The sequence below is a fragment of the Salvelinus alpinus genome, chromosome 1, assembly GCF_045679555.1.
Source record: "Salvelinus alpinus chromosome 1, SLU_Salpinus.1, whole genome shotgun sequence".
NCBI classification, from domain to species: domain Eukaryota; kingdom Metazoa; phylum Chordata; class Actinopteri; order Salmoniformes; family Salmonidae; genus Salvelinus; species Salvelinus alpinus.
The window spans coordinates 24,029,383-24,043,035 of NC_092086.1; the positions used below are offsets into that span (position 1 = coordinate 24,029,383).

The following is a 13,653-nucleotide window of genomic DNA, read 5'->3' on the forward strand; positions in this document are numbered from 1 at the left end:
TAGCCCTATGGCCAGGTATTATGGAGCTAGCCCTACGGCCAGGTATACTGGAGCTAGCCCTACGGCCAGGTATTCTGGAGCTAGTCCTACGGCGAGGTATTCTGGAGCTAGTCCTACGGCGAGGTATTCTGGAGCTAGCCCTACGGCCAGGTATTCTGGAGCTAGCCCTACGGCCAGGTATTCTGGAGCTAGCCCTACGGCCAGGTATACTGGAGCTAGCCCTACGGCCAGGTATACTGGAGCTAGCCCTACGGCCAGGTATACTGGAGCTAGCCCTACGGCCAAGTACACTGGAGCTAGCCCTACGGCCAGGTATACTGGAGCTAGCCCTACGGCGAGGTATACTGGAGCTAGCCCTACGGCCAGGTATACTGGAGCTAGCCCTACGGCCAGGTATACTGGAGCTAGCCCTACGGCCAGGTATTCTGGAGCTAGTCCTACGGCCAGGTATTCTGGAGCTAGTCCTACGGCCAGGTATTCTGGAGCTAGCCCTACGGCCAGGTATTCTGGAGCTAGCCCTACGGCCAGGTATCCTGGAGCTAGCCCTACGGCCAGGTATTCTGGAGCTAGCCCTACGGCCAGGTATTCTGGAGCTAGCCCTACGGCCAGGTATACTGGAGCTAGTCCTACGGCCAGGTATTCTGGAGCTAGCCCTACGGCGAGGTATTCCGGAGCTAGCCCTACGGCCAGGTATACCGGAGCTAGCCCTACGGCCAGGTATTCCGGAGCTAGCCCTACGGCGAGGTATTCCGGAGCTAGCCCTACGGCCAGGTATACTGGAGCTAGCCCTATGGCCAGGTATTATGGAGCTAGCCCTACGGCCAGGTATACTGGAGCTAGCCCTACGGCCAGGTATTCTGGAGCTAGTCCTACGGCGAGGTATTCTGGAGCTAGTCCTACGGCGAGGTATTCTGGAGCTAGCCCTACGGCCAGGTATTCTGGAGCTAGCCCTACGGCCAGGTATTCTGGAGCTAGCCCTACGGCCAGGTATACTGGAGCTAGCCCTACGGCCAGGTATACTGGAGCTAGCCCTACGGCCAGGTATACTGGAGCTAGCCCTACGGCCAAGTACACTGGAGCTAGCCCTACGGCCAGGTATACTGGAGCTAGCCCTACGGCCAGGTATACTGGAGCTAGCCCTACGGCGAGGTATACTGGAGCTAGCCCTACGGCCAGGTATACTGGAGCTAGCCCTACGGCCAGGTATACTGGAGCTAGCCCTACGGCCAGGTATTCTGGAGCTAGTCCTACGGCCAGGTATTCTGGAGCTAGTCCTACGGCCAGGTATTCTGGAGCTAGCCCTACGGCCAGGTATTCTGGAGCTAGCCCTACGGCCAGGTATCCTGGAGCTAGCCCTACGGCCAGGTATTCTGGAGCTAGCCCTACGGCCAGGTATACTGGAGCTAGTCCTACGGCCAGGTATTCTGGAGCTAGCCCTACGGCGAGGTATTCTGGAGCTAGCCCTACGGCCAGGTATACCGGAGCTAGCCCTACGGCCAGGTATTCCGGAGCTAGCCCTACGGCGAGGTATTCCGGAGCTAGCCCTACGGCCAGGTATACTGGAGCTAGCCCTACGGCCAGGTATTCTGGAGCTAGCCCTACGGCCAGGTATTCTGGAGCTAGTCCTACGGCCAGGTATTCTGGAGCTAGCCCTACGGCCAGGTATTCTGGAGCTAGCCCTACGGCCAGGTATTCTGGAGCTAGCCCTACGGCCAGGTATTCTGGAGCTAGCCCTACGGCGAGGTATTCTGGAGCTAGCCCTACGGCGAGGTATTCCGGAGCTAGCCCTACGGCCAGGTATACTGGAGCTAGCCCTACGGCCAGGTATTCTGGAGCTAGCCCTACGGCCAGGTATTCTGGAGCTAGTCCTACGGCCAGGTATTCTGGAGCTAGCCCTACGGCCAGGTATTCTGGAGCTAGCCCTACGGCCAGGTATTCTGGAGCTAGCCCTACGGCCAGGTATTCTGGAGCTAGCCCTACGGCGAGGTATTCTGGAGCTAGCCCTACGGCGAGGTATTCTGGAGCTAGCCCTACGGCCAGGTATACTGGAGCTAGCCCTACGGCCAGGTATACTGGAGCTAGTCCTACGGCCAGGTATACTGGAGCTAGTCCTACGGCCAGGTATTCTGGAGCTAGCCCTACGGCCAGGTATACTGGAGCTAGCCCTACGGCCAGGTATACTGGAGCTAGTCCTACGGCCAGGTATACTGGAGCTAGTCCTACGGCCAGGTATTCTGGAGCTAGCCCTACGGCCAGGTATTCTGGAGCTAGCCCTACGGCCAGGTATTCTGGAGCTAGCCCTACGGCGAGGTATTCTGGAGCTAGCCCTACGGCCAGGTATACTGGAGCTAGCCCTACGGCCAGGTATACTGGAGCTAGTCCTACGGCCAGGTATACTGGAGCTAGTCCTACGGCCAGGTATTCTGGAGCTAGCCCTACGGCCAGGTATTCTGGAGCTAGCCCTACGGCCAGGTATTCTGGAGCTAGCTTCTGTGTTGTGTGTGGCCAGGTGAGGCTGAGCCCGGCTAGCCGTGTTGCACTGTGTAGAGTGCAGTAAAGTGCAATAGTGTGCAGTCGTGTGCACTAGAGTACAGTGAACTCTGTGTAAATGTGACAGGACAGCCCAGCATCTAGAGAACCTCCTCCCAACAGCAGCTTCACCAGGAGGGGAGGACATGACTTAAATATGAGAGGAGTGCAGTGAAGGGGCAGTGTCGGGAGACTGGTAAAGATGAGAGCAGGTTAGAAAAGGGTCACTCCAGACTGATAAATCAGGGTAGTGTTGGGGAAAAAGGATGGAGGGAGGTAGATGAGATCAGAGGGGGAAGGGTGAGGGAGGAGGGGGTAAGATGGAGGAGGATGCAGAGGGAGAAGGAGGATGGGAGGTGAGAGCAGAGGGGGAAGGGTGAGGGAGGAGGGGGTAAGATGGAGGAGGATGCAGAGGGAGAAGGAGGATGGGAGGTGAGAGCAGAGGGGGAAGGGTGAGGGAGGAGGGGGTAAGATGGAGGAGGATGCAGAGGGAGAAGGAGGATGGGAGGTGAGATCAGAGGGGGAAGGGGTAAGATGGAGGAGGATGCAGAGGGAGAAGGAGGATGGGAGGTGAGAGCAGAGGGGGAAGGGTGAGGGAGGAGGGGGTAAGATGGAGGAGGATGCAGAGGGAGAAGGAGGATGGGAGGTGAGATCAGAGGGGGAAGGGTGAGGGAGGAGGGGGTAAGATGGAGGAGGATGCAGAGGGAGAAGGAGGATGGGAGGTGAGAGCAGAGGGGGAAGGGTGAGGGAGGAGGGGGTAAGATGGAGGAGGATGCAGAGGGAGAAGGAGGATGGGAGGTGAGATCAGAGGGGGAAGGGTGAGGGAGGAGGGGGTAAGATGGAGGAGGATGCAGAGGGAGAAGGAGGATGGGAGGTGAGATCAGAGGGGGAAGGGTGAGGGAGGAGGGGGTAAGATGGAGGAGGATGCAGAGAGAGAAGGAGGATGGGAGGTGAGAGCAGAGGGGGAAGGAGGATGGGAGGTGAGAGCAGAGGGGGAAAGGTGAGGGAGGAGGGGGTAAGATGGAGGAGGATGCAGAGGGAGAAGGAGGATGGGAGGTGAGATCAGAGGGGGAAGGGTGAGGGAGGAGGGGGTAAGATGGAGGAGGATGCAGAGGGAGAAGGAGGATGGGAGGTGAGAGCAGAGGGGGAAGGGTGAGGGAGGAGGGGGTAAGATGGAGGAGGATGCAGAGAGAGAAGGAGGATGGGAGGTGAGAGCAGAGGGAGAAGGAGGATGGGAGGTGAGAGCAGAGGGGGAAGGGTGGGGGAGGAGGGGGTAAGATGGAGGAGGATGCAGAGGGAGAAGGAGGATGGGAGGTGAGAGCAGAGGGGGAAGGGTGAGGGAGGAGGGGGTAAGATGGAGGAGGATGCAGAGGGAGAAGGAGGATGGAAGGAGAGATCAGAGGGGGAAGGGTGAGGGAGGAGGGGGTAAGATGGAGGAGGATGCAGAGGGAGAAGGAGGATGGGAGGTGAGATCAGAGGGGAAGGGTGAGGGAGGAGGGGGTAAGATGGAGGAGGATGCAGAGGGAGAAGGAGGATGGGAGGTGAAATCAGAGGTGGAAGGGTGAGGGAGGAGGGGGTAAGATGGAGGAGGATGCAGAGGGAGAAGGAGGATGGGAGGTGTGATCAGAGGAAGGGAGTGCTTGCCTCTTGGCGATGTAGGAAGTCCTTTGAGAGGATGTCAAAATTTCAAACGTGAGTATTTTAGCAGTCTTGACACATACAACCTTTACTTTCTTCTACACTCTCTCACCCTCCACACCCAGATTTTGAACATGGGGGATGTTGGCTAGTGGAAAAAAGATGGGATGAGGCGCTCACGCACACACACACTTACTGGCAGACTTGACAGGTGACGTCTGATTGGAGGCCGCCAGTGAAAATTTGGTCAATGATGCAGCTACAGTGGTTTGGATTGTTGGCCTTCTTCCCGTTGTCATCTCCTAGGTAACAGAACACAGAGAGAGAGATGGAGAGCGAGCACACATCAACACAGTGGACACCTTTGCACTTTTAAAAGGACTCTTTCACTCACTCTCGCCCCCCCGTCTCGCTCTCTGTCACCCCCTCCCCCCTCCCCTTCTGTCCCCCCCGCTCTCTGTCACACCCCCCACCCCCCGCTCACTCTCCACTGCAGTGAAGCCTGTCTAGCACCTCTAAACTCCTTCTACAATTCTGGCGAATCAGAGGCCTCCTTACTGCCAGGTCCCTCCCTCTGTGTCATGGCGGTGCAGTGGGGCACATTGTCATTCCCCCCACAATCCTCTCGGTCCCTTCGGTGCGTGGCATTGTCACTTTCCCTTCACTCTTCCCCTTCAGTACATTTCCACTGGTGCTGAGTGTGGACAACACACTGCATTATGGGTAGATTTGACACAGACGTGTCTCCTCGGCTAAAGTGGATTTTCAATTGACACGACTGAAGATTCAGCGCATGCAGAATTTATGCAGGCAGACAGACGTGACAAATGGGTTCTCTCTTATAACCTATTTCAACTGTAGGAGAACAGATTATTCCCTTTTTAACCAAACAATTACAGTGTAGATCTCAAACATTTATCATCCATTTTGTCTTGATGAAAGCAACTTTGGTCTCTATTCCGCTAGAAGAATCAGAACATCTCTCTTCAGTTACAGTACACTCACACTGTCTGTACTGCATGAGATACAATATAGCTGTTACACTGAAGAGATACAATATAGTTCAACCTCAGTGTCTCTTTAACAAGAACACAGTACTATAGTGTATTTATCAGTAAGTTAAGTGAAACCTTCCCACAGTACTTAAGTAATAAGTCAGGACAGCGATACTTACGGGTGGTGTCTCCTTTGCAGTGGCGGTGCAGCACGTCCAGCGCTGCGATGAGGAACTCGTGGGCATCCTGTTGCTCGTAGCCCGCTAAGTGACGTGCGTGAGTCCACACCAGGTGCAGCAGCCGGAAGGGAATGTGGGGCCAACGGTGGCCCGAGTAGAACTGTGGAGACAAAGTAGGAAATAGGGAGAACAGGGATTTAACATCTGGCAGCCATGTTGTTAAATGTACCTACACTCAACTTGTATCTTCACTGAAAAAGAAAAGTGAATGTTTTTCTTTGTACAGCTGAGACCTTAGCACACTGTTTCAAACTTTTCTGGGCCCACAACGCCATTTTGTTTTCTAAAACATTTCACGACCCCCACCATGTAAGAAAAAAGTGTTGTAGTCAATGGCCATGGTTGACTTTTTTATTTGGAGCTTTGACAGTCTATTACAAATCAGTTTACAGTACTTTGACAGTATTTACATCTGAAGGAAGTATGGTTTGAAGTGACTGAAATGCATCAGAAAGGTATTGGGAAGTTCAGAAGATCCTCAGAAGATCAAACAAAATGATTGCCTATGTAGAAAATAACATCAAATGCTAGTTACTGAACTTCCAGAGAGGGTGTGTGAAACCAGACTGCTGAATCTCCAGGTTGCTATGGGGATTGGATGACTGACAGTCTAGGTCAGGGTGTGAGATGGAGAGAACACCATAATGAAAGGAGTGCTCTGCTTGAATGCAGAACACTGCCTATTACGGCACACACACACACACCTTTAATCTCCTGACTCTCCCTCTGAGGCCTGATTGAGATGAGGAAACGCACGCACGCACAAACAAGCTTATATCTTGTATCTTACAGGCTCTTTGGTCCTCCGCTGCGACTGACAAACCAAAGAGTCTATAAAAAGGAAGACGGGGACGGGCTGATCAAAGACCAACTCCTCCCTGGCTGAGAGGAGCTATGTGTGGGTACAAAGTCAGAGGAACAGCCCCTCTTTCCTGGTACTGATGATGGTGCTGCATGCTCCAGGTTGAAAGGGAAAGAGGAACGCGTGGAGCAGGAACGAGCAACGTGATTGGGAGAGAGGGAAGAGAAGTGTGTGCGAGCGTCTGGCTCTTAGGGACAAGAACAGAGATATGCTCTCTAGCTGAATAGTTCTCAGCAAGCACACAAAGTTTGTCCTGAAACTTTTATTCTAGTTCCCATTGTAGCATGACAAATATTCTCCAAGGGTATGCTTTTCACTTTTCTCCTTGGTCTACTCTAGACACCAGTTCATTCACCCTTCACTGTCACATCTGAACACCTGATTCAACTTGTCAACTCATCATCAGGCTCTCAATGAGTTGAATCAGGTGTTTGTTTGTCTGTGGCTACAACAAAAGTGTGTGCTGTCGGGGGTAGTGGAGGACTGGAGTTGGTAACCACTGACACAGCTTCCCCTGGATTCACCTGGTCAGTCTATGAGCCCTTACTGATGTCACTTGTTAAATCCCCTTCAATCAGTGTAGCTGAAGGGGAGGAGACAGGGTAAAGAAGGATGTTTAAGCCTGGTCTATGTCATGGAAAGAGCAGGTCTAACATTCTGTACACTCAGTGTATATACACACCAGAGTGGAGGGGTGTGAGGAGGAGACACCTGAGCACCAGTTCTATAATGTTCAGGGAGCATTGAGTTTAGTAGATGTAATCTAACCAACTGACTGTACTAAACACATTCAGAACTGTGAACGATTGGTAAGGAGGCTAGCATTTAGAGATAAATATGGAGACAGACGAGACCGACAGAGACAGACAATCCCCCCACCCTCACCCTTAATTTCTCTCAGACAGAGTTGTTTCCCTCCAGCTCCACAAAGCAGTGATCCAGTCAGTGACTCCCCTCTGCAGTAAGTCTGTTAGTCTGGGAGAACATTCTGTTTTGATGTGGTTAGTCATTCCATTTCTATGTCTGACTGGCTGTAATTCTCTCTCATATGTTTTCCTTTGGCCTCCCAAACCCCTAGAAGACTGCATTTGACCGCCCTAGGGTTGCAACATTCCAGTCTTTCCCAGAAATCGCAGTTGGAGGACTCCCTCCCTGATTATTCCCTCCTGATTCCGGGAACTGGGATTCTCCAACATCAAACATTTCTGAAAAACCTGGGAATTTGGGGATTTTTTTATGGAATGGAGCAGATTGCCACCCTCTCCCGCTCCGGCCTTACCTCCTGAAAGAGCTGTGACATCTCACACACCAGACAGGAGTTGGACTGCATCTCACACTTGTGCCTGTCGGACAGGAAGAAGTCGCGCAGCAGGGGGGTGTGGGTGAGGGCCTGGACGATGCAGTTCATGAAGCACGTGTTGCCCAGGTTGATCAACCCTCGTAAACCTGACGGGGGGGTTAGAGAGAGAGAGAGGGGGAATGTGAAATAGTAGGCCCATCTTCAGGACAAACAATCAAGAGAAGCACAGCTCTAACATTCACATCTCCTGTAACAGAGAGGACATTACGCTCTAACATTCACATCTCCTGTAACAGAGCGGAGGACATTACGCTCTAACATTCACATCTCCTGTAACAGAGCGGAGGACATTACGCTCTAACATTCACATCTCCTGTAACAGAGAGGAGGACATTACGCTCTAACATTCACATCTCCTGTAACAGAGAGGACATTACGCTCTAACATTCACATCTCCTGTAACAGAGCGGAGGACATTACGCTCTAACATTCACATCTCCTGTAACAGAGAGGACATTACGCTCTAACATTCACATCTCCTGTAACAGAGAGGACATTACGCTCTAACATTCACATCTCCTGTAACAGAGAGGACATTACGCTCTAACATTCACATCTCCTGTAACAGAGAGGACATTACGCTCTAACATTCACATCTCCTGTAACAGAGAGGACATCACGCTCTAACATTCACATCTCCTGTAACAGAGAGGAGGACATTACGCTCTAACATTCACATCTCCTGTAACAGAGCGGAGGACATTACGCTCTAACATTCACATCTCCTGTAACAGAGCGGAGGACATTACGCTCTAACATTCACATCTCCTGTAACAGAGAGGACATTACGCTCTAACATTCACATCTCCTGTAACAGAGAGGAGGACATTACGCTCTAACATTCACATCTCCTGTAACAGAGAGGAGGACATTACGCTCTAACATTCACATCTCCTGTAACAGAGAGGAAATCACGCTCTAACAATCACATCTCCTTTAACAGAGAGGAGGACATTACACTCTAACATTCACATCTCCTTTAACAGAGAGGACATCACGCTCTAACATTCACATCTCCTGTAACAGAGGACATCACGCTCTAACAATCACATCTCCTGTAACAGAGAGGAGGACATTACACTCTAACATTCACATCTCCTGTAACAGAGAGGAGGACATTACGCTCTAACATTCACATCTCCTGTAACAGAGAGGACATTACGCTCTAACATTCACATCTCCTGTAACAGAGAGGAGGACATTACGCTCTAACATTCACATCTCCTGTAACAGAGAGGACATCACGCTCTAACATCCACATCTCCTGTAACAGAGAGGAGGACATTACACTCTAACATTCACTTTTATTTACTTTATTTGACAGGGACAAAGACAAATAATAAACAGTTCTGTAAATGTGCTAAATGACGCCATGGTTTGGGCTAGCGTAATCCAGCCATGGTTTGGGCTAGCGTAATTCAGCCATGGATTGGGCTAGCGTAATCTAGCCATGGTTTGGGCTAGCATAATCCAGCCATGGATTGGGCTAGCGTAATCCAGCCATGGTTTGGGCTAGCGTAATCCAGCCATGGATTGGGCTAGCGTAATCTAGCCATGGTTTGGGCTAGCATAATCCAGCCATGGATTGGGCTAGCGTAATCCAGCCATGGTTTGGGCTAGCATAATCCAGCCATGGTTTGGGCTAGCGTAATCTAGCCATGGTTTGGCCAGTGCAGATAAAAGCTGTGGTCCACCACAAAGGCCTGTGTGAACAGATCAGGTGAGGCCCAGTGTGGAGCCTGGGACTGGTCCAGCCTGTTGGCCCAGAATTAGAGCTCTCGGCAGGGGGTTAAACTCTCCAGACTCGACCCACTCCACACACCAAACACCCGAGACAGCTGGTAGGCCTCTCTACGAGTGTTTCATTACAGCGAGAGGGAGGAAGAGAACAACGTAGGAAGACTGAATGAACTCTAGAAAATCAAGCGAGATAACTGCAGAGATGAAAAGAGATTGAGAGAAGAGGAAGAATGAAACACAGAGGCCTAAGTATGTTTGAATCTACAAAGAGTTTGAGAAACAGAGCGTCTGAGAGAAAGAGACCATCCTTGTTGTGTGAACTTGTCATTGAAAAAGGAACAGCACACTCTCTCTCTCCCTCTCTGGGCTTCTGCCTGCTGCCCTGTGGTGTTCATTACTCCTTTCTAGCCCAACATAAACACATAAGTAACCCTGGACTACACAGACAACACCACAGACACCTGGACTACACAGACAACTACACAGACAACACCACAGACACCTGGACTATACAGACAACACCACAGACACCTGGACTACACAGACAACACCACAGACACCTGGACTACACAGACAACTACACAGACAACACCACAGACACCTGGACTATACAGACAACACCACAGACACCTGGACAACACACACGTCTGGGTGATGAAATCGACCCTGCTACCATACTAGCACATCATAAGGATATGCGGAGAGCGGACCAGCCTATATCTCACCGATGGTGCAGTTTGTAGTGATTTTCCTTCGCTTTGGATTGTGCCGTAGTAACTCCAGCTCTCGCTTCGTAGGCTCCCACGTCGAGTATTTCTCCCCTACACCTGGTCACAAAGACAGAGACATCGTTGAGACATTGACGAAACCATCAATATTTTCAACCTGATCCTTGATAAAGATGGCCTGGTCACAGATCTGTCTGTGCTGTCCTGCCAACTCCTATGGTAATTGTCACACCGGTGACCATAAGAGTTGGCAAATAGATCTGGAACCAGGCTATGATGGAAGTCTATTGCAGGGATCATTAACTAGATTTGGCCCGTGGGACAATTATTTCTTGAGCGAATGGTTGGGGGCCAGAACATAATGACAAAAATAATGGAGACTGCAGACTGACCGCAAGAAGCCCAAACAGATATATTTGACTAAAACATTAATTTCAAACCTTGAACATTTGTATACGATCATGTGTCTATTTCAAACCTGAACCGAAGGAAAGTCCAGTGTCACGCCTCAGCTATATGTCAGGGCTTCATTCCAGGGCCAGATGTTCTACTCATATTGTATATTAACCATACTGCTTCCTTAGTGAACAACTGGGAGCTACACTTTTATGCTGATGACACTGTGCCAGTATTTACACTGCAGTCATTTACACGGAACCCAAACCCGGCTGTGCGCGTGCGCCATCGTGCATAAATTGATTTTGCCCCCCCAAACCAAACGCGATCACAACACGCAGGTTAAAATATCAAAACAAACTCTGAACCAATGACATTAATTAGGGGACAGGTCGAAAAGCATTAAACATGTATGGCAATTTAGCTAGTTAGAGATAAAACAGACACAGAAAAGTAGCGTTGCCTGAGCTGCTGGAGCCCAGCAACACTGTACCTTGCAATTTCCAGGCTTTCCTCTGTTCTTCTTTGGCAATCTGTTCCATCTCTTTGTCGTATATGTAGTCTTGACACACAAAACAATATATTCCACCATATAATAAGTCTATTGCTGGAAGGGAGAGAGCGAGAGAGAAAGAAGGAATACAAAAGCATTAGAACTAGATATTTCCTGCAGAACAACAGCTTGTGTTTATTGCACGTCTAACTTCGTTATTGATGTGGCCAGCGTGAAGACAAGCACTTTCTGTGTTCCACTCCTCTATTGATTTGAGCCTTGTGTCGTTCCATGTCAATGCTACTGGCATTGGAGAATTAGAGAACTATCACGTAGGGAAGGTGTGTGTGTGTGTGTGTGTGTGTGTGTGTGTGTGTGTGTGTGTGTGTGTGTGTGTGTGTGACAGAGTATGTTTTTTGTGTGTGTGTGTGTGTGGCAATGTCCATCACATCTACCTCCCCTGCTCTTTCCACTGTTCTCCAACACCATGGTAACAATACCTGGGTTCTTCTGTTGCCGTGACAACCTATTTATTCATAGGTTGCACTTCCGTCACTCGGTCGCGTCATGCCACTGTTATGAACGTTCTCAAGCCGCTCTCTGCCGGCAGGCGCCATAGTGGTGCCATAAAGTGGTGATAGCGTCCGTTCAGAAAGACTGGGGTTAACCACTATTTCATCTAAATTACACTATTGTGCCTGGAAATAAGATGACATTGCTAAAGTAGTCAAATATTTAGTAGGAAACTACTTTGCCGGCATTATCATGTGGTCAAATTTACTTTAACCAGATGGCAACGTTGTCATTAGGGGCGGCATGTAGCCTAGTGGTTAGAGTGTTGGGCCAGTAACCGAAAGGTTGATGGATCGAATCTCCAAGCTGACAAGGTAAGTGGGTTAACAAGTGGGTTAACTGCCCCTGAACAAGGCAGTTAACCCACTGTTCGCCGGTAGGCCGTCATTGTAAATAAGAATTTGTTCTTAACTGACTTGCCTAGTTAAATAAAGGTTTAATAAGAATAAATAAAATAAGCTAGAAAAGTGTGTCAAAAATAACTAGCAATGATAACATTAGCTAGCTAAAATCCGGTGGCCTCCCCTCAATCTTAGCTAGCTAACGTGATACTGCATCTAAATTCAATCTGGCAACATCAAAATGATGACAAAAAGGTTATTTTACTGATTATTTGCCTCCTATTGAATGTCATAGTATTTCCAAGCCACTGTAATGCACTTTTGATGAAATCGTCATCAGCGCATTGAGAAGAATGCTACGCCGGGCATCAGTCCAAAACAAACGTTCAAAACAATATTGTGACGAAACATGCAACTCATGGACAGCCAAATAGAACCCCTTGCACATGTGGATATTAAAAGGTTTGTCTCGTAACTAGGAGGATCCAGGAGAGTGAAAAGGGACAATTGATGGATAGGCCTCAACATTTATACAGAAAATGTAAATGGGGCGTTATGTGTGTGTGTGTGTCCATAAGATGAGAGAGGAGCTAGCTAGAAGAAGCTCATCATCTCTGTGTCCAATGGCAACAGGCATGCACTGAGAAAGGCCTTGACTGATGTGGTAACCATGGAACCTGAGAAAAGGAGAGAGAGTTCTGTGTACAACACCACAGAGGAAGTTAAATATAAATCTGGCAGACACACAGAGGAGGAGGATGATGAAGGAAGTGAAGGAATCCAGAGGAACAGCTGGGAGTCAGGGGTTCATTTGATTAATGGTACAATGCACAGTGAGTGTGCTACTGTGGAAAGCCCCGACCTAATTAACACTGTGGTGGTAGTCTGGGGGGCGTGGTGACAGGAGCCGACCGACACGGCTCAGTGTATTTGTGTGTGTGTGTCGGTGTGTGTCAGAGTGTTGGTGTCTAGAACAAAACCTTACTGTGACACCTCCCTGAACGACAGACACGGCTCAGTGTGTGTGTGTCAGAGTGTGTGTGTGTCAGAGTGTGTGTGTGTCAGAGTGTGTGTGTGTATAGATCAAAACCTTACTGTGACACCCCCCTGAACGACAGACACGGCTCAGTGTGTGTGTGTCAGAGTGTGTGTGTGTCAGAGTGTGTGTGTGTATAGATCAAAACCTTACTGTGACACCCCACTGAACGACAGACACGGCTCAGTGTGTGTGGGGGGGGGGGGTGTCAGCGTGTGTGTATAGATCAAAACCTTACTGTGACACCGCCCCCTCAGAAGGACCTTCTAACCTCTATCACCCCCTAACAGATTACCCTAGCATTACCACCCTCTCATTCATCTGTCACCATTCTCCTCAGACAATATCACAACCACAGCAATTACCTCCTTTTACTTATTAGTACTGTATATAGACCCATAATTACCATAGAAATATAATAAAATGGAAATTCCAATGGATCTGTGATATTTCTACGCCAGCGTCACAAACGGCACCACGTTCCCTTCAGTGCACTACTTCTTACCAGAGCCCTGTGGACCCCGGTCAAACGTAGTGCACTACTTCTTACCAGAGCCCTGTGGACCCCGGTCAAACGTAGTGCACTACTTCTTACCAGAGCCCTGTGGACCCCGGTCAAACGTAGTGCACTACTTCTTACCAGAGCCCTGTGGACCCCGGTCAAACGTAGTGCACTACTTCTTACCAGAGCCCTGTGGACCCCGGTCAAACGTAGTGCACTAA

At 49.9% G+C, this 13,653-nt stretch overlaps 1 protein-coding gene across 1 annotated transcript in view; it reads right to left on the reverse strand.

Moving 5' to 3' along the window:
• LOC139559022 (ubiquitin carboxyl-terminal hydrolase 22-like) overlaps window positions 1–13,653 on the reverse strand; it is a 75,226-nt gene that overhangs the window by 18,666 nt on the left and 42,907 nt on the right. Inside the window, exons 8-12 of the mRNA XM_071374689.1 lie at window positions 10,981–11,135; window positions 10,089–10,190; window positions 7,543–7,709; window positions 5,342–5,501; window positions 4,364–4,469 (exon numbers count right to left, since the gene is read on the reverse strand). Of these exons, the coding sequence (XP_071230790.1) occupies window positions 4,364–4,469; window positions 5,342–5,501; window positions 7,543–7,709; window positions 10,089–10,190; window positions 10,981–11,135 (690 nt within the window). The remainder of the gene's footprint in view (window positions 1–4,363; window positions 4,470–5,341; window positions 5,502–7,542; window positions 7,710–10,088; window positions 10,191–10,980; window positions 11,136–13,653) is intronic.